The sequence below is a fragment of the Enoplosus armatus genome, chromosome 10, assembly GCF_043641665.1.
Source record: "Enoplosus armatus isolate fEnoArm2 chromosome 10, fEnoArm2.hap1, whole genome shotgun sequence".
In the NCBI taxonomy this organism is placed as follows: Eukaryota; Metazoa; Chordata; class Actinopteri; order Centrarchiformes; family Enoplosidae; genus Enoplosus; species Enoplosus armatus.
The window spans coordinates 8670430-8696965 of NC_092189.1; the positions used below are offsets into that span (position 1 = coordinate 8670430).

The following is a 26536-nucleotide window of genomic DNA, read 5'->3' on the forward strand; positions in this document are numbered from 1 at the left end:
AGAGTGGGGGGGATCTTGAATATATAGCCCTGCAACGAGGCTTGGACCAGCACTGAAAGTTGCCATAACTCGACCCCCCCCCCCCCCCCCCCCCCCAACCCCCTCTCCCTGCCTGGCGGGACACATCAGTCTCTCTCTTGCTGGAGGTCACTAGAAGTTGACCTTAGAAAATGTTCCTCACACCTCCTCGGCCGCCGCCTCTCCCCCGCTCACGCCCCGCACCAGATGGGAAGTGTAGCCGCATTTTTAAAGCCTGCACGCAGGGTTACAGGCTGTTGCGCTGGCAGTGGGGCTGAAGGAATGAAATATTCATGTCGCCCAAAAAATGAATGGACACCCCGGGACGGAGAGCGTGCCGATTTATTCAACTAAGACCAGGCCTCATTAAACTGCTGGCGGCGAGGCAGGTCACGGTGATTTTCTTTACCGGTGCTCGACCCCGACTGTCACACACACACACACACACACACACACACACGGGGTGAGGGGGGCTGATAGATAGAGAGAGAGGGGCACTGAATGCTAAACTTGTCCAAGTCTCATCGCAGCATCTCAGCTCTCCCACCGGACAGGTCTGCCGGTGCTGAGGCGGCTGCTCTCCTGTAATTGATGACCTAATGAGTGATTAGCTCTCGTGTCGGAGCAGTGGCTGGCAGTGTGAACGCTCAGTTGTCGCTGCGCGCGGCATATGGGAGACGAGGGTGACACCGGTTGTGACACCGGTTGTGACAGAGGTGTGTGTCTTGTGTGAGGAGCCCGGGGACAACAGCTGATAGGCACAGGGGCCACGTGACTAATCAAAATTTGTAGCCCGTTTTATCTGACTTGATTTGGTCTCACTTAGGATATAAAACCTGAATCGTCTGACGACGACGACGATACTGCTGATAACAACAATAACAATAGTAATGGGACATATGCATGTTTTGATCCTTGTTTCTTGCCAAATGCTTCATAAATCGCCTTCAGACAACTTATCAGTTATCACTGCTGTGCCATAGACAGGTGTGTCTCAAGCCTTGCCTTCCACCTGTTGGTTTTATTATTCTTCTGCAAATAACCCGCGAAAGATTGTCCACCTTTTACTGTTTGTTTGAGAACAAACCTCAGTGCTGCCAGATCCCTCAAGGGTCAGACCCAATGAAGGAGTCAGTTCCTTGAGAAAGATGTCCACATGCATTTTCCATGGACTGGGAGCTATGGCGGAAGAGGATGATAGTAATGGTAATGATGATGATGATGATATAGCCTTGAATTTTTTTTTTAAATGTTAACCTTAAAATACCAAATCAGAAATCAGAAATAGCTCCCGTAAAAAGATGAGTTTGGAGGAAAAAACATGAAAAACTCTTTGAGTCCAAGCTGTACTAATAAATGTAAACAGTTTTGGCATGCACACTTGTTACTTTATTTATGGAAAACTTTCATGATAAAGCCGACAGACATGCAGCCCGGACTTTACTGAACAGGTTCATTAGATCATCTTTTCCTGAGCTTTTCAAACATATAAGCCACGCTCTTAAATGATTAATTCCTCCGGCTCCCCTCTGTGTGGGGACAATAACAAGGTCGTGATAGAGTTACAATGCACAATAGGAGAAAAAAAGTCGAGCTTTGTCTAATTGTTCCTTGACAGGGTCAGAGGGGATTGCGCGATTGGCTGCTGCCTCCTGAGGCTGCAGGGCTGTCAGAGCTGTTGGAGGGCTGGGAGTGACACCAAGGTGACCGAGAGGAGGCTGTATAAATTGCTGGCGCAGCGCAAACCACTCCAGAATCGAGGGCATCAGCCGGAGTCTTCCGTGTGACCTTTCCCTGCCGCGCACGACCACAGGCCATTACAGTGATGACTGCAAAAGCAGAGCTTTCGAGCTGGACGGAGTACCCAGAGGATTTCAACCTGCTGCAGCAGCGCAGCTTGACCCACATCAACTCCAAGACTTGGATTTCCTCTAACTCTCTCCATGCGTTCTCCGGGAGGGACGCGCACGGAGCTGCAGACGCGGGCCTCTCACTGGAGAAGCTTGTGCCCATGAGTAAACTTCCCGACTGCGTGTCCGCCGCATGCATCACAGAGCCGGACTCTGACAAGGCGGCAGAGGGAGGCAGGGTGAGCCACTTTGCGCCCCAGAAACACAGGCGCGTAGCGGCCAACGCCAGGGAGAGAAGGAGGATGCACGGCCTGAACAAAGCGTTTGACGAGCTGAGGAGCGTCATCCCCTCCCTGGAAAACGAGAGGAAGTTGTCCAAGTATGACACTCTCCAAATGGCGCAGATTTACATCACAGAGCTGTCGGAGCTCCTGGCCGGTGTGGTTCATCCGGAGTGCAGGAGTCCCCGTCCAGGCTCCGCGGACAAGACCTCCAGGAGGAATCTGATTCACTCTCTCCTGCCAGCAGTCACTGCGCAGCAGCAGACCCCGCTGCCCGGAGAACACCTTATAATACTTGGCTCTACATCTGACTTGGGGTCAAATATATCAACGACCTCTTCCAACAGCAGTGACGGGGAATCCTCGCACCTCAGTGACATGGAGGAAAGTCAGACTGGGAGACAATGACAGAGAACCACTAACTTTTCACTTCTAAAGAAGGAACCAGGAGGAGAGCTCCATCTTACAGCTTGTAGAAATGTTGAACATGTGAGATAGTCCTGTATATTCTCCTGTCAATTTGAATAGCGTAGATGTTGCACTGCCAAATGAAAAAAGCAGGTAAAACTACTGAGATCTTTTTTACTTCCTAAGGCCATGCTGAAACTCCCAGAGGCCTTTTTTATGCACTTTATGGCCTGAACCATCACTAAAGACAATTCCAGTGTCATTAGTGACATTTGTCTAAATTAAAAACAATTATTTTGATATTTATGTAAAACTATGTGGTATTTTTATGAGATTGTTTTGCTACAATAAAGATATACTTAAAACATGAGTGTGCATGTTAAGTTGTTTTTGTTGTTTATGTCATTTTTTAGTCAGCAATGCATTGCCTTATACTGAGTTACATTTCAATATTTCTACCATGTGAGGCAGACTGAAGCGTCCTCGTCCCAAATATGCACCAAAACACAACTTGGGTTGTTGGTCTTTCCATGTTGCTGCAAAACTGTTGATTCATATGTGAGAAAACCCTCTTTATTCTCGTTACAACAGGGAATTTAGAAGAAAAACGAAAAAAACATGAATTAGAAGAAGCAATGTTGTGTATCTCACTGACTGTAACAAGGACACACTTTTTTTTTTAAAAAGTTAGTCCAACCGTCAGATGTTCATTCAGCTCACCAACTAATGGCAACGTCACAATAAAGATACAGCAGCACGTACAGCTTCTCTAACAGTGAAGCACAACAAGAATCGAATCCTCTTTCTGCAATAACAATCCACAGAATAAAATGGATTCCAGATGTGTTTTCATACAACAGGCTACAGACAAACAGTGGTGGAAGTGTCCTGCATTCAAAACTAGTAAAAGTAAAAGTATTAGCATGAAAAGTACCAAAAGTACTCATTATGCAGAATGGCCCAATGTTAGAATAACATATATTATATTATTGGATTATAATTATTCATGCATTAATGTGTAAGCACCACTCATGTTACAGTTGGTAAAAGTGGATCTAATTTTAACTAGCTAGTGCTTTATGTACTACTGGTCAACTTAATCCATAAAAATACATCATCATTTATTAGTTGCTTATATTTTGTATTAATATGACTAAAAATGTCAAGTAGAATATTTGCCTCTGGGATGAAGTGGAGTAGCAATATAAAGTAACATAAAATGGAAATACTGAAGTACAAGTACCTCAATATTGTACTTGTAAGTACAGTATTTTATTACACATACTTACATTCCACCACTGTAGATAAACACACAAACATCTGCAAGCCAAGATCTGCTGCCTAACGTTCCCAGTGGAGGGGATTTCAAAGAAATAAAGAAACTAATTAGGCTTCATGACAGTTTATCATGGTTAAATTGCTCCTTCTAGTCTGTCTGCTAACTAATAGCCTACTGAAAAAATGTGGGGCTGCCCGCTCCGGAGGGAAGAGGTGGCTGGAACTTTGCCAGGTCCTTGGAAATGATTTCTGCCAGCCTGTGTTTAAAACTGCCGGGGGCCTCTGTGGGGCTAACATGGGAAGAAGAGCTGACGGCCTCCTCCATCTCCTTCATGTCATCCACTGCCTGAGCCTGTGCCTGTGCATTGTACCCTGGCTGGATGTAGTTAATCGCAGGGGGCTGACGCTGGTATCTGGGCTTGGGTGGGACGCTGGCAACAGATTGGGGAAGGGGGCAGGGAGGAGGCTGGAGAACAGGCTGAGGAAGGGGTGACGAGAAGGGCTGCAACTGAGGATTTAAGGGAGAATCAACTATTTTCAAATCCGAATAGATGCACTCTGAATCGCCTGTTTCAGGTTTGAACTGATCTTTTCTGATCATAGGAGGCGTGGCTCTCCTTAGGTTGTAATAAATGGTGTCCTCCACGACAATATTCAGGTTTACATTCTCCAGGGAATGACACCGTCCATCCTCATCCTTACCTTCATCTCCCAAAGCCTCCTTGCTGTTGAAGAGATAAGGTTTGACAAGAGATAGTCGCTTTACATTTTGTACAGAGGTGTCATTGATAGTAGAGTAGTGGTTGTCAGACTCGTCCTCTGTGTCAGCAGTAACATCTGCAAGACTGTTGACAGGAGAACCAGAGGACCAGTTGCTTGTGGTTGGGAGGATAATAGGAGACTGGTCAGATAATGATCTTCTGTGGACACTGAATGGCTGGACGGATGACATCCTCTCCACAGAGCACTGCTTCAATATAGCCTGGAAGATCTGGGGACCATGCCTGCTCAGGAAGATGAACACTCCTTCTCCTGACTCACAGCGACGGCCTGCTTCAATGCTGAATCCACCCTGCAATCACATTGATACACATCTTAAAGAAATAGTTTGACATTTCGGGAAGTGCTCTCATTTGCTTTCTTGAGCAATGAGCTTTAGAGGTGCTGGTAGGTATATTTTGTTGCCTTTGACAGAGCCAGGCTAGCTGTTTCCAGTCTTTGTGCTAAGCTAAGCTAACCATCTGTTGGCTGTAGCTTCATATTTACCGTACAGACAGAAGGAGAGTATCTCATCTAACTCTCAGCAAAAAAAAAAGCCAATAAGCGATTGGACTATTCCTTTAAAGATATGTGAATGATCTGGGCTGAATGTCAGGTTTATCATGACTATGGTGATGCATTTTGAATTCACTATTGTATCCTTTCAGATTTTGGGGAAATTCATTCAAGTACTTTACCTCAACCTGTCCAAATTTGCGTAAGAGCCTGTACGGCCAGCTATAGATGGTGTGACCAGTATTGATGGCCAGCAGTATCACAGCCTCCTTTTCTGAGGAGACCAGATACTCCCCAGACAATTGGCACCTCCTGGATGCCTCTGTACTGTGGATAGTCACTTGGTACTGGTTTGGAGGAAGGGTCAGATCTAAACACAAGAAGGCATGAAAATACTTGTCACCTAAAACATCACAGTTAGAGCAGCGTGACCACACATGACAGTACTAGATTTTCCATTTGAGGGAATAAATGTACACCAACTTCATTCTCATACAGTAAAAAGTCTGATTTAAAACTGCTTGCTTTCTACTAATCTCTCCATGTGACTGGGCTGCCTGGACTTTTCAGTAGAAGTGTAATTCATTAGGAAATAAAAAGAAATACATTTGTGTAAGCCAGAGCTTGCTGACGCTAATACATTCTGGCATCTATGTTTGAATACATTAGTGGCTGCTGCTCACGCATATTCAAGGTTTCTGCTGATTCAAGGTTTTTTTTTCTGAATTTATGATGCTAGGACATCTAAACCTCACTGCTAGCTTTTCCTGGTCTTTTTCCTGTATTATAATACATTCACCAAATGACTCTTACAACCTTATTAAACGATAATCCCAGTTTCTTACAACTTGAGTCTAATGTTTGTAGTTTGGGATATTATTCCTATCAGTTGTGACAACATTGTACTCAACAGATTAATTCTTGATATAGGAGATTATTGGAGTGGCGAGTGGGGCAAAACCTTATTTTTCACTTTGTAAAAAAGCAAGGCCTTCCCCAGGGTTAATAATGTTTTCTTTTAACCCTTCTCTTGACTTGTACAGAAACAGAACATTTGATTTCTGTATTTGGCAAAGAGCACATTTGTGAAACATGGTGCAAGTTGTCTTTTTGATGCAGCCATTTATGTAACTATTAACTATATTGCAAAGGAAGGCTGGATTTAAATTAAGGACAAGAAAAAAGCAATTTAGGACAAAGGGATAAAACACCCTCCCATGACTACCCCACCTTTAGCCAAAAGAAAAATTACAATGCCCTCCTCCTTTTCTGACCCTTCCCCACTAATAATTTTACACTACAGTACAGTCCCATGTTTCCAAATCTCAACAATTACCTTGGTCAGTAAAATGTTATAATATTTATAGCAAAGATGGGGAACACTATGGAAATAAGACCAGAGTGCTGAAATAAAACCAAGTAATCCTTTAAGTTAACCACCTGGTGAGAGAGAAGACAAGCGTTTATGCTGCTTTCTGATGGGAACTACTTCGGCTGGCACTAAACTAAACTGAATGATATTCTTGATCGCTTGTTGACTGATCAGCTGTCGTCTGCAGACTGACGTGCAATACCTGTTTTCCAAGATGAGTAAAGGTCATTATCCTCCATGGTCAAGCCATTTCCTCTCTCGAAACCCCCTTTGTCTGACTCTCCAGGATCCTTCTGTAAACACAGTGGCATAGTAAACATGACATGGAGTGTACACCAACCCTTTATCACTGTTTTATGACTTCAAAGAGGTAAGATGCAAGAAAGAACATGACTTGTGCAAGCATGAGAATTAGAGAAGTGAAGTGGCAGAAGAACTTCCTCATTGTGCTATCTATCTCTGATCGTGAGTACAGTTTATCCCCACAGTTCACTGATGATAACACTACTACTGATATAAAAAGAAAAGGGGAAAGTTGCAATGGTCAAGAGGAGCGGTGTGTGATACCTGGAATGCTAGGAGGCTGAGGGCACTTAGCCAGTCCTGGCTTATCGTGGAGGCCAGGGTGTAGTTGTATTGAGTGGTGTTTAAGTAGAAGGCTGTGCACCCAGGAGGGCAAGACTCCTTTGGAGCAGGGGTGACACTGAGGCAGTCACTTAGACGCACCACTTTTCTGTCTGGTGTTTTCTGCCTGCCGACCTTCCTATGGTCAGTAACTGCATTGTTGTCAAGCACAGTGTAGAGCTCCAACCGCCCGACCCCTGTGGAGCTGGGTTTAAAAAGCACCATCCGAAATTTCCGCCATGTTCTCTGTTGTAGATGACAGAGGGCGAAATGGAAAAAGGGACAGTTAATAAGTGGCTTCTCTGGCACAGTTCTTCAGTGGTTTCGATCTCATGTTATTATGTTATATTATTAGCAAGCACAGCATCTGTTTCTATGGTTACAGAGAAGATACCCAGCTCTACATTTCTACTTTACATGATGATCTGAGCCCTGCTGCTACATTGTTTTTTTAAAAAAATCAGTGATTGGACGGCTCAAACTTTTCTACAGTTAACAAAACAGAGATTATGGTTATTAGGGAAAAGGCAAAAAGAGAGAAAGTGCTGCATATTCAGAGCACCACAACACCTTCTACCACTTACAGCGCATACAAGGTCGCATCATGACACTCACAGGACATCTGGGAAAACATGTTCACACACACACACTAGTTTACGCTAGTCTTCATCATTGTAATAGACTTCTTTTTTCTTTTTTTTTTTTTACAGAGTATTATAACACTGCCTGTAAGTTACAGAACAGCCTCCCTGTATTATAACAAGTAAACATTGAAATATATTTTTTCTTGTTCATTATAATATATATTTTTTAATTGTCTTATTTTTTCTGTTGTTTCATCTCTTGAAATGTGCCATATACAAAGTTTAGCAATCTGATTATTATTTAACACTGTTGTTTTGGTTTTTGACAACAAATATTGAGTAAATATGGTCCTCTGTGCATTACTGTCATACTGCAAAAGGTGTTCCTATGAAAGACCATTCAGGGTCAGACTGTGGATTGTTTTTCCCTGTGAAAACCTGCAGCTAAATTTAACATTTTGTGAGGGGGCAGTACAAACCACACTGAAGTTTCACATATTTTCACAAAATGTAATTAGTGATGGTGACTGAAATAGGCAGCAAAAAACAAGCAAGCAACTCAGTTTTAGTGAAACCAAATTAATATGTAACCAGCTTTAGTTATTATTAATTAATAGTATCTAATATGGGAGAACCAATACCAGATTTTCAAAAAGATTCAATTTAAAGCAAATCAATAACCCTAAACATGTATTCATGTAGCATCGCGTCCGACCAATTCAAGTCCAAGAAAGTATAAGGATGGCTCACTTGCATGACTTTGCAGAGTTACCAACTCCATTGAACATATTACCCAACATTTGAAAAGAGAAGGGGCAAAACGCTTACACCATTGCCAAGTGAGCCTTTGGCTATTTTAACTAAGCACTTCATGAAAGCAAAATACTGTCACACATATTTTTGACCAACAAGCTGTTCGGTGGCCATATTGACTGAAAAATCAAATGAGCCACAATATTCACTTTTTCACAAGTATGCTCAATTTGTGAAATTTCTATTAAACTTACTTTTCCAAACTTGACCCCCTGAAGGTACACCGTCCCTTCTTTGAAGATGACATCCATGCTTGTGAGCTTGGTCTGTGAATCTTTCACTCTACAGTACACTTGTTGCTCTGTGGTCAAGATGAAACTAACCAAGAGGTTAAAATTAGGTTTTCGATGCACGTAGAATACTCGTTTCCTTTACGTCACCAGCAGCTTTCATTCTGCTGTCTACTTGTGTATGTCTAACCTAGCTGAAAGTCAAGATATCACTGATCTGCAATTGTTGCAAAAGAAAGGACGCACACGTTATGTGTTGCTGTTTTCTTGAGTCAAACTTCCCTTTGCATTATTCTGCTTGTTTTAGCAACTTCCTCACTGGCACCACACCTTTTTATTTTTTCCAGGAAGAGCATAAAACATGACAGCAGATATAGTGGTTTTATTTACAATTAGAGTATCAAAAATGTACGTTACAAAACTACACATACAGAACAAGTATGACTTGTCTTTGGGGCAAAAAAGGTAAAAAAAAAAAAAAAAAAATTAATCTGACAGACCTGCAAACTATGTTAGGTGATGATAAAGATACACTTCCTTAGTTCAGTGACACAACACATAACTGTACAGTTTCCTCAGTAATGTTTCTCATGAAAACCTCTTAGAAGTCCATCGAGCTATGAGCCAGGTAGTCTTTCCGGCCGATGTTGGTGACCTGCTTGGTCTGCATGGCCTCCAACTTAGGACAGTCTGTAATACGATGACCAAGACCACCGCAAAATGTACAGCCCCTCTCTCCTGCGAAAACACATGAACAGGTTAGAGGAACATTTAAAAAGGAAACACAAAAGTTAGTATAGAGTAACCAATCACTGAAGAGCATGCAGATAAAGAGATGTGAACTAGACTCACCTCCGATGTCCAGCATGGTCTCGTCTCCCGTCTGGAGCACCTGGAGGACTGGAGGAACCTTCTGCTTGGCTTCAACTAGCAGGGCTTTAAGGTCCATCAGTACTGACTCATCTAAGGGGAAAGACATACACTTACTGTTAACATATTGTCATTTATCAGTGAATTAAGCTAACTAAACTCACTATAATACATGGCAAATATTCTGAAAGTCACTACTGCTATATAGAAATGAAAGATTTTTCATTGGTATTTCTCCTTACCACAGCCTTTATTGATGAACGTAGTTGCAATACCGGTCTTGCCCGATCGTCCAGTTCTTCCAATTCTATGGACTGAAAAAAAGACCGTTTCAATAAAAACAGACTGAGCTATTTTAATTTTTTTATTTTTAAGAAGGCCAATATGCCATATGCAGATATATATATATATATATATCTTCTTACCATAGTTTTCTATTTCCTCGGGCATGTCATAGTTCACTACATGCTGTATAGCTGGGAAATCCAGACCCTTGGAGGCAACGTCTGTGGCAACCAGGACATCTTTCTTTCCTTCTTTAAATGCCTCTATGGCTTTTGTTCTTTCCTCCTGATCTGAAAAACAATCCACAAATATTACATAAAACAGTACTTTGCAAGACAATGACAAATGGACAACATGAGAGAAGCATCTACGATGCCTTCTCTGCCTTGGAAATGTTGAGCAAACTGTGAAGAAGAAATGGTGATATTTGGAAGCAGGATGGCATCTGGTGGTGATGATGAGCAACTACAAGGAAGGAGAGGAGTAAAGCTGTGCACATATGATAGGTGCTGGGTCGGACATTCGTAATCCTCTGCATGCACTATTACTATGTACTGTGTATTTTAATGATCAGAATAGAGTTCTGCGTACCTTTTCCTCCATGGATGGCCACCGCCTCTACTCCTTTTAGCAGCAGATACTCATGGATGGCATCCACATCGGCCTTCTTCTCAGCAAATATCAGCACCTGTCAATATGAACGGACAATATTTTGTAACGTTTGACATGTTTGAGTCACAGAATTATAGAATTATATTACAGAGTATATGTCAATGTCATAACAAGTGGAAGTACTGACAGGAGGTGGTGTTTTCTGGAGACACTCCAGCAGGTACACCATCTTGGCCTCCTCTTTAACGTATTCCACTTCCTGCACACACACAGAAGAAGAATTTATCATTTAGTTGTTTAGTTGACACAATATTTACATCAGTGGGTTTGTAAATTCAATGCAATGAATTTCCCTGACTAAGATAGAAAACATCTGTCAGTGAAAAACGGACGTACCTGGATGACATCCAAGCTGGCAGCACCGGCCCTGCCCACGTTGATGGTGATGGGTTTGACCAGCGCACTCTTGGCAAAGTTCTGGATCTTCTTGGGCATAGTGGCGCTGAAAAGCAGGGTTTGTCTTTGTCCCTAGACAAAGAAATAACTATTTAAAGGACTTTTCATGTCTGGTAGCTTAAAAAAAACAGCATCTCCCAAGCCCAGCAGCTGGAAGATGGACTAACCGGCCAACTGTGGGGAGAGCTTAGATGATGATGATGAAATCTTCTGCCTCTTAAAGCATTAGGACCGTGTGAAAAACAACTTCATGTAGTATTACAGATATAAAATGAAGCATTATTCTGTAACTGCATGGCCTATTTTTGCTCTAAATGTATTGAACAGCAGATTTTATGGACAAATTTAGTAGAAATTAGACAAAGTTTCCAGAAATGCCAACATAGATTTTCAGTGTGAAAAGCTCAGTGGGTGGTGAACTTGTTCAACCAGGTAAAGAAGGAATTTATGTTCATGTCTGAGAGTGGCAGAACATTTTCAATCATTTAATGTACAACCTATTTGAAATTATGTCTGTGACAAATATTATTTTGTTGGGCCTTGCCAGACTAGCTTTGTAAAAGGAACTTGTCTGGCTAGAGCTTTAACGACCAGGAAATACTACTGCACTGATTATATGGTTGCTGTCATTTGGAGGACCTCACCTTGAAATAGGAGAAGATGGTTCTGATGTCTTCCTCAAAGCCCATGTCAATCATCCTATCGGCCTCATCCAGAGCCAAGTACCGGCAGATGTCAAGACTCACCATCTTCTTCTGAAGCAAGTCCATCAGTCTGCCAGGGGTAGCAACCATCATGTGGACACCACTACAACCAAGAGGAGATACAGATACAGATGGGAAATGAACTCAAACTACTATGTTTTAATGAAAGGTTTAATGTTTGCCAGTTTTGTTCCACTCTGAATGATTTAATGCTGCTGAATCACGCATTTTTTTTGCTTAACAATTCAGTTCAAACTGAAATTCCAGATAAAACACAGAAAAAGATAATTTCACTCTTACTTACTGTTTTACTACCTCCATCTGCTCCTTGACAGACATTCCTCCAATGCAGAGGGCAGAGCGCAGCTGAGGAGCTCCTTCCTCCTCCAGCAGCTTGCAGTAGTACTCGATGATGCTGTGAGTCTGCCTCGCCAACTCTCGCTGGAGTAAAGGGAAAGGTATTCAAATCAGATTTGCTTAGCTGCAGAAAAACAAAGTTGCTCACAGTAAATGCCATCTGTCTAAAGTGCAAACAGAAAGAAATGCTGTAGACGTATTGGTGCCTTGGATGGTCACTCACAGTTTTAAAATTGATTCAATGTTATGTGTGAGTATGTGCAAACTAAATTTAATTTGAATGGAGTCTTGAATGTCTTACTGAAGGACAGATGATGAGTCCATACGGTCCCTCTCTCTTAAAGAAAGGCAGCCTTTTCTCCTGCTCCAGGGCGAACATGATGATGGGCAAAGTGAAGACCAAAGTCTTTCCAGAACCAGTGAAGGCTATGCCAATCATGTCTCGACCTGACAGACTGCAGATAAACACTGTCAATTCATGAACAATCTACACACACTTAACATATATTACATATTTTACAGTCTGTTTTTATAGCACATGTCCATATTCTCTACTTACACTGTAGGGATTCCTTGAATTTGAATTGGTGTGGGATGCACAATGCCCTTCTTTTTCAAACCTTTTAGAATCGCTGCAAAAACAATACACAGATTTGATGCCATGTGTTGATCATGTCCACTGAAGGCCTCATACAGAAAGACAAACAGTTTTTCATGTGTGTGTGGGAGTGTGTTGTCACCTGGTGGAAACTTCATCTCCCTGAAGCTTTTGATTGGAGCGGGGATGCCATCTCCATCGACCAGGATGTGAAACTTCTTCCTGACGCGCTCATGTCGGGTGTCTGGCATATTCAGGATGTAGCGTGGTGGCTTCCAGCTGTGAGGAAAATCCAGGTTAAATAAAACATTTAAAAAACTTCATAAACAATGTTAATCTATAGAATTCACTGAAGAACTTACCTTGTTTTTATGGGGTCATCATATATGATACCTTTGGCCATTTCCTTCACAGACATCAGAGCTGATGAGAAGAGATGAAAGTCCCCAGAATTAGTGTTGTAAGTTTAAAACATTTTGCATGAATAAGTTTATCAAAGTAAATCTGATTAATAATTCGAAATGGCTTCACATGAACTTCACAGCATTATAATTTTACCTCTGCCCTCTGCAACGCTCTCGAGAATCTTCTCTTCCTCTTTCAGCTGCTTCTCTTTGGCCGACTCCTTACGGGCTGTAGATACAAAAACATATGGTATGAACCACCATGGTCACTTTTAATGAGCAGTATGACAATTAATATGATAAGTAAGTCGTAGTGCGAAAAGACTTAAACAGGCAACAAACATAATCCAGAGTGGGTTGTGTTTGAACTTTATACCTTCTGCTTTTTCCTTGAGGTGCTGATGCTGGTCAAGGAGGCTGACATTGGAGCGTGGACCAAGACCCTCGTCCTCATCCCTCTGCTCCTCCCCACTGTCCTTCTGCTCCTCATCCACCGCCTTTCCTCGCAGACGTAACATCTTCTGTAGCTGTGAGGTACACGTTAAAAAAATGCATTCAATTTGAATATGTGATAACTGGGTGTCATGTTGATATACATATGGAAACATACAATTCTATTTTTAAAAATATACAACTTTTGCAGTAATGTTCCTCTAGACAAATCTATGTTAAAATGAACATGTACCACTAAAGAGGGATGCACCGATCACACTTTTTCTCTCCTGATACTGATTCTGATACCTCAACTCCAGGTATCTTCTAATACCGATTCCCTGTCCAGTACCAGTGCTATTTTGTTCCAAAATTTAAAACCTATATAGCTCACTGTGTGGAACTCATGGGGGTAATTTGTATGTTAGCTAACATGAGGCCAGGGACTGCTGTGGTGCAGCTTGAAAACTCTTTTTTTTATATTTTATAATAACAAAGAAACCGTATTCAATGTGGTTCGGTCATATCTGGCCAACATCCTTGATCAGCTAGATAAAGTCTTGGCTCTGATTGGTGCATTCTTACTAATTTGTTAAGTGTCAAAGAGGACAGTGCACAGTAACTTACCATTTGTTGTTTTCTTATTTTGACTGGAACGTAAGGAACATAATCGTCATCCTCCATCCCCTCTGAGCCAGACCTTTCATCCTCCCCATGGGACCTCTGTACAAACATTAACACAAACACACCATCAGAAGTTTTACCTCTTGAGTAGAATTACCTTTTGTTTTTCCCCTCTACAGAGAGGTTAGAGCTCAGCATTCAGCCAGAATGGCCTTCAAACACATCCAGTGCAAGTCCTTAGAAGAAAACATAACAATACAGTATACAATACAGGAAAAACAGCTGCTACAATAACAGAATCTGGTGCTCAAACAACACACATTTACATTATATTAACGGTTAATATCACGTTTGTCTGATTGTTAACTTTTCAATGAGCCTTTCCTTAGAGTAGCCGAATAGCGTGTTTTCTGGACTCCCTTGAGTCTCAACTTTCATTGATTCACGTAACCAAAAACACCATGAGGTCCACATTGGTATTGTACGAGCACACATTTGAAAGGCAATCGTGCAGTTTTCAGCGGCTCTGCTTTCAACTTAAGAATATTATCTATAGACTGAAGTGTCATTAATCTTATATTTAACTCTTTTTCATGTATCGAGTGGATGTTGTGGCACTGCATTTTGGCTAAGTTGATCGCAGAGCTTTACCAAACACGGTTTACACGTTCATATAAAATCGAATTCAAAATCCTATAGTATTCAAGGACTTCAGTTTAACGTTACTCATTAAACCGAAATTAAGCCTGTTGCAATGATTTAACTGCGTAATGGACAACATTGTGCATGTAAGCCAGATGGACACTAATTCTTGACTAGCTAGCTAACTTTAGCTAGCGTAAACTCTCCATAAAGTGAACAATAGCATACGCTTAACTTACCTTTGGGGGACGATTTTCGGTCTCCATTTTATTTACGAATACAGGGACGTCCTCTATGTACTTAAGCCTCAGAGTTAATGACCAAATACTCGCCACACAATTCAATAAATATACCAAATCCACATGTTTACACAACACAGGACGACACAGGAAGCTCTGATACTGTACGGGACGCTGGAAGGGCCGAACTTCATCGCGACGCTGCGTCCAATACAAAGGCGATTCAGTCTGTCAGTCAAACCAAAAAGATAAACTTAGAAAGCAAACACCACACTTTATTTTTTGTCAAAACTGTATTGTTTTTAATCTTTCTGAGCGAAAGATTTTTCACAGTATCAAAAGTGAATTTTTAAAAAACGAAACAAGCCAACATACACTTGGCTATTATTGATATAGTATAAATCTACATTCGAAACATTAAGATAATCTTCTCTAATTGTATATAACCTGGAAAGCATCAGAGATGTTATATGAAAACAAAATCTCAGCACAGATTCAGGAAAAGAAATGATCCATCTCAATGAAAGCCATCAGCTATAACATGGTTACTGGAGTAAATCTCAAGGCCCTTGTCCCAAAAGTATCAACTCTTCAGTGATATTTCTCATCAAAATATTATCAAGACTTGGACTTCAGATAGGTTAGCTGAGGTACAGGGTGCCACCAAGGTCACAGTACAGGGAAAAGAGTAGTATGGTTGAAAATATATCTCACACACACAACCCCCAGAAATGCATGACAAAGGCTCAAAAGGGCCCAAAATAATCACTCAATATGTACAAGCATTGAAAACAATGTGTGATGGTTCCTATGTTAAAACGAACACAGCACACTGGTGTACCTGTCACTGCCGGGATATAGGGTTTAAAATAACAGTTTAGAGTAAGAAAACCGTGGTAAAGGACTTTCTTCTACAGATGGCAGAGTGTATATTGGATATCACTTTAAAGGAGATAACTGTTAATAATACACCAAAGAAGGATTGACATTGAAGCAGCAGAAACATTTAACTTTGCCCAATACAGGACTGGGGGACAGATTTTTCCCATGTATGGGGACATATTTGCATGGGTACTTAATTGGAGTTATATTTTAAGATGCATTCTGTGAGCCAAGTGCAAGTTGACCTTTTCCCACGAGGTTCTATTAGCATTGTTGGTGTACTGAAAACTGTCAGACATTCACGTTAATTTTATGATTTCATACAAAAAGATAACAGTGTAGCAGGTAGGTCATCAGGTGTTCATCATTTCAGTTTTCTATCTGATTACTAAATCATTTGATGATGACGATTAAATACTGGCAAAATTGAAAACTATCACCACCAACCACCAAATGCACTGCAGTCTGCTTGTGAGTAAAATCAATGCAATTGTGGAAGAGGAGGGCACAAGTGGTCCTTTTTGACAGTAATACAGTACAAGACAAATGGTCTCTAGTGCCTACAGACACTGGTGTAGTGGGCGAGAAACTAGCAATGCAGAATGTACTGGATGATGAGCACCAAATTTAACTGATTGGAAATTTAACAACGTTAATGGATGTCTCAGATTTGTGATAAAAACATTTATTTCATGTAATTGTTTACATACTACATACGTAATAAGCACATGGATGCAGTGGATTCAACAGACTTTTTTCCATTGTTGCATCTCTCATTTAGTGAACATTGCAATAATAGCAAAGGGTGGAGTTGGCCTTGAGAATGATCCCTGGCTTGTCAGCCACAAGTTATGGTTCAGTCTTCTGAATGGAGTATGATTTTGACCCAGGGTCCCTTGGCTTAGTAAGGAAGAGAGGGAAACAGGGAATGAGAGAAGGCCTCAGGCCAAATAGGGCTCTACTGAAAGAGTTTGTGGTGTGAAGTTCTATTTCTGGCACTCATCCAAGTTATTGAGCTGCATTGGAAGGAACCTTTTTGAGGCTGAAGTTGGACCAATTCACTGCTACCTTCTGGCGAGTTTGTTTTGCAGAATCAAGGCAAAACCTAGAGGGAATGAAGACAGACAAAGAGGAGGAAGAAATAATGCCTGGTTTTAGTATAAAACAGTTTAGTGCAAAGTTTTTAAAAAAGTATCCAGATACATGGCTGTGTTGAGCATACCTTTTGAAGTATTCCACTTCCCGATCAATCTCATCCATTTCTGTTGGATCCACATCTTTAGGAAGAAACACATCATCTAGGGAATAACAACAAAGATTAAAGGTTAGTTAAAAACATTACAAATTGAGAATCAATCAAAATTTTGAATATGATATCAAAGAGCATTTATTGTACCGATAGCACTGCTGGATTTTTCACCCTTGTTCTTGTTCTTCTTATTTTTCCCCTTGGATTGCTGCTGTTGCTGCCCATTTACTGGAATGGTGGGGTGAGCTTTGCTTTCTGAATCCTGCTCAGACCGACCACTTCGTGTTTCTGTGTCACCTTTCCCCCTTTGTGCATTCAAGAGGCCACCATTTGCTGCATGTTTGGATGATCTGCCCTCTTCAGCTTTCTTAGGCCCGTTTCTCTGGTTGTCTGCAGAGTGCTGGGGCTGTTTGTTTCCAGCTTTTGAGCCATTAGAAGCCACTTCTTTAGACTCATTGGTTTTCTGTGTTTCATTCCCGGAGACGGCTTTGGTTGGTTTGTTGGAGTTATGCTCTGACACAGATTGCTCCTGCCTTTGCAGCTGCTTTTTATTCTTCTTTGACTTTGCACCACCGTTCCCAACTGTTGTGTTCTTGGGATCAGGTGTGTCCTCCTTCGATTTAGCTGTAGCTTGGGCTGGCACCTGTGGCAAACTGTCAGATCCAGTGGAAGTGCATCTTTCTGGGGACCGAACCCTTATGAGCTTTGAGAGGCTAGGGGTAGTGTGCAACCGTTGGATGTCCTTGGACACAGCAGGGACTCCTGATGCTGTGGTGGTGGAATTAGGGGATGGGACAGTGGTTGTGTCCTCCCATCCATTAACCAGGTCTAGGTGGCTCTTAAAGGTTCCCAGCGAAAGAGGGGCCAGGTCAAGGTCTATCTGCTGTAGGTCAGAGGAACCATTGAGATGGGACAGTAAATGGTTGCCCTCCAACGTGGCTGCCTTCTTTGGGAAGTCATTAACATCCAGATTGAGGTCGTACATGCTAAATGAGGCCCGGATTGAGTCTTTGATGGTGTTCTTAATCTCTTCGAGCCGACTGGTGAGGAAACTGTTGACGCGCTCAAGCTCCAGCTGAGGCCAGTCAAGCAACCGACTGGCTTCTGAACCATCAGGAAGGGGCTCGTCAACAGCCTCAGATGGATCGGAGTGGGGGTCACTGCCTGCAGCACCCATGTTGCCCTGCTGAGCTTTTTCCTGAAACAGAAATGGCACAGGTACACACAGGTTACTGAGATAATACATCAGAAGGTATCGAACCTCAATATTTTCATGGTATTGACCAAAATCTATCTGTGAGTGTCAAAAACTACAAAGATTTGACATCAAATGTCTGGTCAGTATCTTTATCTTGTTTACTTATTCTTTGATGAGTTAGTTCCTGATTTTAAGTTAAACAGAGTTCCATGAAATCAAACCCCTATTGATAATCATGGCTGGCATGGCTTTTTTAGCAATAGCCATTCAATGAATTTACATTATGTAATTACCTCTCTATATAGTAGTTGTCCGCCATTCCCACAAAGGATTCAAATTGCCTACCTACACATGGAAATTGATGCATTCACGTGATCCAGCGTTACTGTTTGTAATTGTATCTAACTGATATCAGCCTCACCGTTTACTGTTCACACTATGTCCTACTGCTGCTCTGACTGAAATCAGAGGGATTATAACTTTAAATCAATTTAATTTAAATGTTGCAGATTTTAGTTTATTTAGGCAAAGTTCTTGTAGAGGTGCTTGTGTATAGACAACATTTACCATTATAAAATGTTGGATTCTTTTGTTAAATAAAAGGAAGTACTGTATGGGTACTAGTATCAAAATCTATAAAACAATACCCAGACCTATACATTAGATAAGATTAGATAAATATTCAAATTAAAATGAAGAAAAGAAAAACATTCAAACACATTGTTTCTAAAGTTACCACACCTTCTTCTTTTGTTTGTGTCGTGCCCTTTTGGCAGCCTTGGCACTGTTAACAGGTTTGGGCTCAGAACTGTTTATGAAGTCTAGCAGCTCATCTACGTCCCGGTTGTCAATGGCACCAGTTGCTGTCAGGTCAGAATCTTGACGCTGAGGCAGCTCCTCTTTACGCCGGGTCAGACGTGAGCGTAGCTTCTCTCGGATCTCAGCGTAGTTTCGGCTTGTTGGTGCAGCTGGAGGCTGTGACCAAATAATATATTACAATACCTTTTCATAATGTCAGCTTTTTATAAACATAAAAGGTAACTACTAATTAGCACTCAAAAAGGGAATAGCAAGAAAAAGTTTCAAAGTACCGCGTTGTGTCCAAAGAACTCGCAGTAGCAGCAGTCGCAGTACTTCCCGTCCTTCTGGTTGGTGGAAGAGGAGGCACAGGAGCTCCTCTCAGAGCTGCTATCTTCATCCTCCCCCTCCTCCAGCTCAGACGATGGGTGGCACAACGTCCCATTTGTCATTTTGTGCCCCTTACATGCCTGGTCCCTACAAAAAACGAAAAACCATGACATTAAACCTCAGAAGGCATTCGTATTTTGAATCAACACAGCTACAGAAGTGGTTTCTCAATTTCACATAAAAGCAATGTTGAGATAGTATTACTAACCTGCAGGCCCCAGCTGTTAAATGACCAACATTTGAAGCTGCCACTGTTCCTGCACTGTGTCCATTACAAGGATGGTTACAGCCCATGACAGACGTGCCCAGTTTGCTGTGTTGTGTGTTCACAGCAGGAATGTGGGAGTTTTTGCACGGGCTGGGCTTATGGACCGATGTTGGGCTGTCTGGACTGGGAGAATTGAGTTTGGCTGTAGGGCCTTGGAGGTTTGGTACCAGCGGGGAGAAGGGAGCGTGGGCTGCCACACCAGTGCCAGACGAGGAGGTTACATGGCCGTGCTGCCCAGAGTTCGGCTTTGGGGGCAGGAGGGAGGAATGCTGGGAAGACAGCCCAGTGGGACTGTTGGGGGGTACCGACAAGTCTGTGTGTTGATGGTGGTCACTGGGGTGGAAGGCTTCACCTGGACAATAATGGAAAACATGAATAAAAATGACTTGTAGGTCACAAACGCTGTATCATCTTTTCACATAGTGCATCAGTTTGTGTTGTGATCTGCACAATTTATTTCATGGGATTTCTTATACCTGTATAAGTCTATATAGACACTACTTCAGAAGGCCAATTTCGTTTAGTAAGAAAAGTGTTTCTATCTAAAAACAAAGATTTCTACAATATAATAAATAAACAAACACCAGATAAATATTTAATTCAGCATTTTATATCGCATCTCCTTATATAGTCCTGAACCAAAACACTGTAGATTCAATAAGAGACACTGAAATCAAGCAGATTCTATACTGGGTTCCGATTTAATAAAATGTCAAAGGAAATGTTACCTGGTGGCGTTGGTCGACGGCACATGGTCTTGAAGTGCTTGGGAGTGGTCTTACAAAGGTCTGCTGAGGTAGACTGGGGGTTCCCAGCAGAAGATCCACTGGAATTCTGGGTTGATGGGTGACTGTAGGGACAGACTTTGGCCCCTGACGTTTTAGCAGATTTCCCAGGCGCTTCATGAAGTCCTCTTTTCTCATGACAGGCTGACCCTGCTGTTACACCTGGAGATGGAAAAATGTTTAATGGATTTGAAAGGGAATTGATGATGGTTTTAAGACAATATGACAACTGTAACATTAAAAGGGAAATACTCCTTTTGATTATAGCCAAATAATAGTACCAATAATTCCCTACAGAAGCATACTGCTGCCACGCCAACAGTTCATTATCACGTTATAACATGAGAAGTTTGTTACAACAAGACATTTTTCACGTTATAACAAGGAATTTTCATGCTATTATGACATACAAACTTATCACTTAATAACAAGAAACTTTTCTTGTTTCTTGTCCATGCTTGCATGTAGAAGTTGATACAAGTCACTGTAACGTAATGCCCACTTAAACCTTTTCTATGGTGTGTAATGAAGAACACTAAGCAGCTCAGTTCCCATCTAACTTAAGACACATATTTGTTTGATATTACTTCTAATTAAAACATCAACATACTTTCTAAATTAATAAAAGTAAAATGCACCATTTGCAATGTAACTTTGCCCATGCAGGAAGGGCACAGCAGCACTCACTGAGCACACATGCCGTAATTTATGAATACTTTCACTTACCCAAGCTTAAATGCAATTTGGCAACATGACCCATTTAAGTAATTGCTAAACTAGAAATACAACCCCAGTTATGCACCAGGTAACGTCTACAAAGTGGTTTGATGAGAGCCAAGAAACAGGAAGAAAACAGAGAAAAGCAAAAACCATAGCTGTTTGAAATGCCATGCTTCCCATTCTATAAACAACAGTCTTTTTCATGCCCAGGAGAAACATGCCTCACTTCCACATTCAATTCTCCTCGTGTGATACTTCTTTTAGGTATCTCTGTTATGGCTAGAGAACATTATGGCTGGTAGTGCACATGTTTTTGTGGGTCAATTCTTGAATCTTACATCGGAAAGCTGCAAGTCCAGGAATGCTATACATGCTTAGTTATGTAGTTTCTGTAGCTCCGACGATTTGGGTAGAATTTGATTACTATGGTGGAATAAGTTTAGGCAGACAATTGCCTCTGCTTTGCTGTAACCTTTCCACGACACTGATATTTGACTCTGATTATAGCAGAGCTTGCCAACATTTACATTGCAATACAGTAAGTGTACTAAATAAAATTATTAAAAAGTGTACAATGTTTTTTGTAATAATTCACAGGGTTTTCTTCTTGATACTTTATAAATGGTGACCCAAGTCATTTTGTGTGATTTAGTTCAATCATCTTCATTGGAAATTCTGTTATTCTTAAATGTATGTCCACTATTTGAGTGCACTTGGTAGTTTTGACAACACGCTCATCTTAAAACATTCCTTCACACTCCACCTTTCATAATGCTGAGCTCTAAGGACTTCAGAAAGTAGAGCATTGCAAGCTTCTACAAGATGCCTCTTTGTTCTTCTAAAACACAGCAGACTAACACATGAACAAAGTGGCCAGAAATTTATCACACATTTATGGCTAAGTAAGTCAGCTAACAAGCCAGCGGTAGAGCTCTGATTTAACCAAATAAAGGTCCATTTCACAAAACTGAAACTTGCGACACAGCCTGAAATTTAGGTTTGTGATGTTTTCAACGATTACTCTCAATTCAATGTTTTCTGGAGCTGTTTTTTACCCTGTGATGACAGACCTTGTTGTGAGTGTGCAGAAGTGTTGTGGTTACAGTGTTCCCCTCCGTTGGTGTGGGCAGAGTTCCAGAGACCTGACAGTTTGTGGGCTGACAGGAAGGAACTCGGGTCCCAGTCCACAGTACTTTGCTCCGGGTAACCGTTCCCACAGCTCTGGGACTTACAGGAGGAAGAGTGTGACAATGGTACCTGAATTAAAAAAAAAACAACAAAACCAAACTGGTTAATCACAGGGCCGTCTACTTAGGCTTACATTTTGGCACCAGTGGCACCACATAACCATCAATATTAGCTTGTAAAACATTAAGGAGTGTGACAAGTCAAGCAAAAACATATTTAAAATGCATTAATTAATCTTAAGTAAACAAACAACCCCCCCCCCCCCCCCCCAACATAAACATAAAAAAATCACTGCAGGGGACTGTTCATCAAGAGCTGCCTCTGTTGCTTTTCTCCTATTTTTAACATTTGCAAGTTTGAGCCAAATATCAACAAAACATCTTGAAAACCATGTTCATGTGCAGTTGAGCTTAAAAGCACCATTTCGTCGATTTCCAACCTTATCTCCATCTAATCAAGTTGTGCATATAATGTGAAAAACGTCTGCAGTTGTTGCCAATGTCCTCTGTGTCTTTGGGGCGAAGCTGCAAAATGTGTTGTTCTTCCGGCACTTGCGCAGTTTCGGCGTGTACAGTGAGTAGTTGGGGCAAGGAAGAACTACAGGCTTGCTCGCTTGTATTGCTACGTTTCCAACAGCAAAAATGGCATCCCAAAATATGAGTGCAGAGGATGTTATGGACGAGGATACGTTTTACAATGTTTTGGTTGACTCAGATATTCAGTCATATTCATTCGAGCCAGAAGAAATGCGGTGGAGAGAGGCCGAAACTGTGGCTGCGTTAGCCGTGCAGGAGGATGTAGCCAGCGGGGACCATCCAGAAGCTGAGCTGCTGAGAGCAAACAGCGACTGGTGGCGCCTTTGCTCAAATTGCCCTCCGATGCCAACAGAAATTGAATCATTCTGATGCAATGAATTTCAGCATGGGCAATTTTTGGAAGGATTTGGGGGTTGGGCATCAGAAGCTTGCACGCAGTGCATCCTGGTACATGTAGGCACTGAGAAAGCTCCCACACAGATTTGCAAGCAGGAGAACTCCGCTTTCTCAGTCAACATAGCACGCACGGAGAAAGTTATTGTTTCAGTTGACTACAACAACCATCAACACTGATTGGACATCCACATAAAACGTGGCGATATTTCCATTTAAGTCTTTAAAAATTTGCATTCCATGTAAAAACAAAACAAGAAAGCAAAGGTTATAGCTGATGCCTTACATGTGCCACTGAGACACAAATACAAAATAACTTACTTCTGAAGAGGCAAAAAGTAGACTCCAAGTTTAAACCTGTTAAATCCAAGGTGACATTTCGACAGACCGATTTATTTAGTGAGTAAGCACATGCAAATGCAATGCCTTGTATGATGAATAAAGATGAGATTACCTCAGTCGACACGACAACAAACAATTTAACTAAAAAGTAGTAAAAAAAAAAAAGTTGTGAAAATGATCCAGACATATGACCCAAATCAGTCCCCTTTTATTTACCGGCGTCGGCTGCTCCTGGGTGCTCCGCCTCTCCTCCTCTTCCACACTCTTGCAGCAGCTCTGACAGATCCACAGAGGCACCTCTCCCAGCAGGGATTGAGACAGCGAGGGCACCGCATCAGCAAGCTTACGCCCTGGCGCCTCCCGCAATAAGGCCTGGGAGAGTGCAGGCACGGCATCAGCCAGCTTGGTCCCGTGGCCTCCGGGGAGTCCGTTCACGGAGCCTGCTCCCCAGTCTTTAAATTCACGGTGGCACAGGAGGCAGCAGGTGTGCATAGGCTAGAGAAAGAGACGATAAAGAGGTCAAGTATTAGCCTGTCATTAACAGTCAAACTGTGATCTGTGACACATAAGTTTGTTGGTTAATTAACACTAGAGGAAAGGTTCTACTAGGTCAGACATCTCTCAGAATACATTTTACAGTATTGACAATGCCAACTGCACATAGCAGGCAATCAATCAGATGTTTTTTTACAACTACTAATTATATATGTGTGTGTGTGCATATACACTCAGTTGCCAGTTTATTAGGTATACCAAGCTAAAGCGTATGCACTCTTAATACAAAAGTGATGCAAAACGTCCTCCAGTGAACAAGTTGAATCAACACCTCCACAAAAACAGTTTCAACAACACAAAATGGACAATATAACCTTCACAAAGGTAGTTTTACTGCAGGACAGTTAGATAGTATCCATCTTAACTTAATATACCAAATAAACTTGCATAGATAGATATGTTTCCCAGTATTTTCTGGATACTGCATCATTTTATGATATAGTGATAGATTTAGAGGTATTATATACTTGAATAACCAGGTTATTCACAATTACAAAAGCACAACACATTTCTGCCAAAATATTTAATATTCTATATCTACATATGAGACGTGTCTAGACGAGCATCTTACACATGTGGTATAAAATGTAATAACTAAATCCAAGCAGCAGTGAGGCTCAGAGGTCAGATTTAAGGTTAGCTGGTTGCTGAGGCGACAGTGGTCCAGCTGTTACCCTCAACTTAGATAGCTAACTTCGATTAAGCTGGGCATCATTGGCTGATACCTGCATGCATTGAAACTTTTGACATTAGCTCCTGTCACACCCCGATAGAAGAGTGTGGTACAGCAAAAATAAGAGTATGGCAGAGTCAAATAAACAACTCGAACCATGTCCCTCAATATGAACCCGTTATCTCTTTCAGCTAACTAGCTAATTAGCTAGTAGCTGGTTAGCCACTGCTGGCTGAGTGGTTCCTGTAGCTGGGTTGTAAGTGTATGCAGTAAGCACGTTTGCAGCACGCTAGCTGGAGATAGCCCGGCTAGCCTCCTGGCTAAGGTTAGCTGGGCGGATGAAGAGTTGTAAACGCTGGAAATGGGACGACCTGTCCGAGGTACAATGTCACCTGTCCGGCAGAGGAGATGGGCTGCAATGCTAGCCACACTGCCTCAAACCCGCCTGTTGGGGACGATTCTGCTCGCTAAGTTGAGCGTATTATTTATTTAATTACGAATCAAACGACGTGAGAGCTCTACATCCACGACTACTATAAAGATTAAAATAGCTTTCAGTCAGCCAGCGGATGCATATAACTTCATCTCTGCAGGATCTAGCCACATCAAATAAAAGCACAATGGAGGATGCTTGGATTAGCAGAGAGGGGCTAGCTCAGAGGCTAGCTAGCCTATTTTAAAAGCAGCGATTGGCTTGCTGCTAGCTAACCTACCTGGTTCGCCCTGGTAGTGGCCAGCCTATCCAGCCCAGCATCTCCGCCGCCACCGCCAGCTGCATCGCCGGGAGAGACTGGGCTCTTCGGTACGGTCTGCTGTCCTGGTACAAGCTCCTTCTGGGCGACTCCTTGCTGCTTGCTTTTCTTCCTTGCCATTATGATGGTGTTTAAAATACGCTTTGGCCAAGTTTGCACCAGTTTTGATTATTTTGAGAGCACACTTTCGTTTCTTCTCGGACCTCAAAATGTTCTCTATCTCCTCCAGTCAAGACAACAGTCAATATGGCGGAGGACTGGCACACTCAGGAGTTCATAGGTTAAAGATACTGCTGGCAAAGAAGCTTCACCCCTAGGCGGAGAATACAACTGAAACCTAATACACACAGTGAAGCCAGACACCGCCATATTTAGTAAGGGCAATCCTCGCCTCCCACTTTCTTCTATGTATGAAAAGACAATTTAACAGGTCCTCCTGCTTACCCCTAGCTATTCAAATGATTGTTTCAGTGTTTGAGCACATTTATTGAGCATATCTTTAAATCGTTAAATCGTTAAATGTAACTGCAACATGGCCATATCATGCTTTCTGCATACAGACTATAATGTAAAAAAAAAAAGAAGAAAAAGATATTGTAATAAAGAGAAAATGATGGATGTAGGCTGGAGCTGAGGTAAAGATGCATGTTTTTTCTGACATCGGTAGTTGAAAAGAGAAACGATAAATGTAACAATAACATAACATAACAATGCAACTTAACATAACAATGCAACTTTGTACAACTAGCTCACAGACGACCAGCTTGTACACTGTGTAGTTCTATGTTTTCATATAATAGGGGCAAATATGCATAAGCACATATCGAAAACGTTGTTAACCAAAATGTTTG

The 26536-nt window shown here is 41.8% G+C and overlaps 4 protein-coding genes across 4 annotated transcripts; 1 reads left to right on the forward strand and 3 right to left on the reverse strand.

Annotated features, from left to right (window-relative positions):
* Positions 1-1843: 1843 nt before the first annotated feature.
* Positions 1844-2557, forward strand: atoh1b (atonal bHLH transcription factor 1b). Its single transcript, XM_070913966.1, has one exon. The coding sequence runs from the start codon at positions 1844-1846 to the stop codon at positions 2555-2557; it is 714 nt and encodes a 237-aa protein (XP_070770067.1).
* Positions 2558-3744: 1187 nt separating this feature from the next.
* Positions 3745-8754, reverse strand: dok3 (docking protein 3). Its single transcript, XM_070913782.1, has 6 exons — positions 8698-8754; positions 7050-7352; positions 6685-6775; positions 5293-5480; positions 4368-4907; positions 3745-4337 (listed from the first exon to the last, which is right to left on the reverse strand). The coding sequence occupies exons 1-6, from the start codon at positions 8752-8754 to the stop codon at positions 4008-4010; spliced, it is 1509 nt and encodes a 502-aa protein (XP_070769883.1). The 3' UTR covers positions 3745-4007.
* A 429-nt stretch (positions 8755-9183) lies between these two features.
* On the reverse strand, positions 9184-15056 carry ddx41 (DEAD-box helicase 41). Its single transcript, XM_070913226.1, has 17 exons — positions 14957-15056; positions 14079-14174; positions 13396-13546; positions 13174-13248; positions 12978-13038; positions 12758-12894; positions 12577-12649; positions 12319-12472; positions 11965-12101; positions 11601-11763; positions 10897-11028; positions 10688-10759; positions 10480-10576; positions 10029-10178; positions 9846-9917; positions 9586-9696; positions 9184-9471 (listed from the first exon to the last, which is right to left on the reverse strand). The coding sequence occupies exons 1-17, from the start codon at positions 14981-14983 to the stop codon at positions 9335-9337; spliced, it is 1845 nt and encodes a 614-aa protein (XP_070769327.1). The 5' UTR covers positions 14984-15056; the 3' UTR covers positions 9184-9334.
* Positions 15057-16507: 1451 nt separating this feature from the next.
* fam193b (family with sequence similarity 193 member B) lies at positions 16508-25902 on the reverse strand. The gene is made up of 10 exons (XM_070913455.1): positions 25647-25902; positions 23922-24200; positions 22302-22503; positions 20470-20688; positions 19682-20093; positions 19377-19560; positions 19027-19260; positions 17235-18285; positions 17061-17136; positions 16508-16943 (listed from the first exon to the last, which is right to left on the reverse strand). The coding sequence occupies exons 1-10, from the start codon at positions 25803-25805 to the stop codon at positions 16847-16849; spliced, it is 2913 nt and encodes a 970-aa protein (XP_070769556.1). The 5' UTR covers positions 25806-25902; the 3' UTR covers positions 16508-16846.
* Between the last annotated feature and the right edge of the window lie 634 nt (positions 25903-26536).

What these genes read in the sequence shown, in the direction of transcription:
- atoh1b (XM_070913966.1), top strand. Translation starts at nt 1,844, where the DNA reads ATGACTGCAAAAGCAGAGCTTTCGAGCTGGACGGAGTACCCAGAGGAT.
- dok3 (XM_070913782.1), bottom strand. Translation starts at nt 8,754, where the DNA reads ATGGATGTCATCTTCAAAGAAGGGACGGTGTACCTTCAGGGGGTCAAG. An exon ending in AGGGGGTCAAGTTTGGAAAA is followed by an intron (nt 7,353 to 8,697) that starts GTAAGTTTAATA and finishes CATCTACAACAG; the next exon opens with AGAACATGGCGGAAATTTCG. An exon ending in GCAAATTTGGACAGGTTGAG is followed by an intron (nt 4,908 to 5,292) that starts GTAAAGTACTTG and finishes ATGTGATTGCAG; the next exon opens with GGTGGATTCAGCATTGAAGC.
- ddx41 (XM_070913226.1), bottom strand. Translation starts at nt 14,983, where the DNA reads ATGGAGACCGAAAATCGTCCCCCAAAG. An exon ending in CAGATGGAGGTAGTAAAACA is followed by an intron (nt 11,764 to 11,964) that starts GTAAGTAAGAGT and finishes TCTTGGTTGTAG; the next exon opens with TGGTGTCCACATGATGGTTG. An exon ending in GGCCATCCATGGAGGAAAAG is followed by an intron (nt 10,179 to 10,479) that starts GTACGCAGAACT and finishes ATTGTTTTTCAG; the next exon opens with ATCAGGAGGAAAGAACAAAA.
- fam193b (XM_070913455.1), bottom strand. Translation starts at nt 25,805, where the DNA reads ATGGCAAGGAAGAAAAGCAAGCAGCAAGGAGTCGCCCAGAAGGAGCTT. An exon ending in GACACAAACAAAAGAAGAAG is followed by an intron (nt 18,286 to 19,026) that starts GTGTGGTAACTT and finishes TTTCTGTTTCAG; the next exon opens with GAAAAAGCTCAGCAGGGCAA. An exon ending in AAAATCCAGCAGTGCTATCG is followed by an intron (nt 17,137 to 17,234) that starts GTACAATAAATG and finishes GTTATTCCCTAG; the next exon opens with ATGATGTGTTTCTTCCTAAA.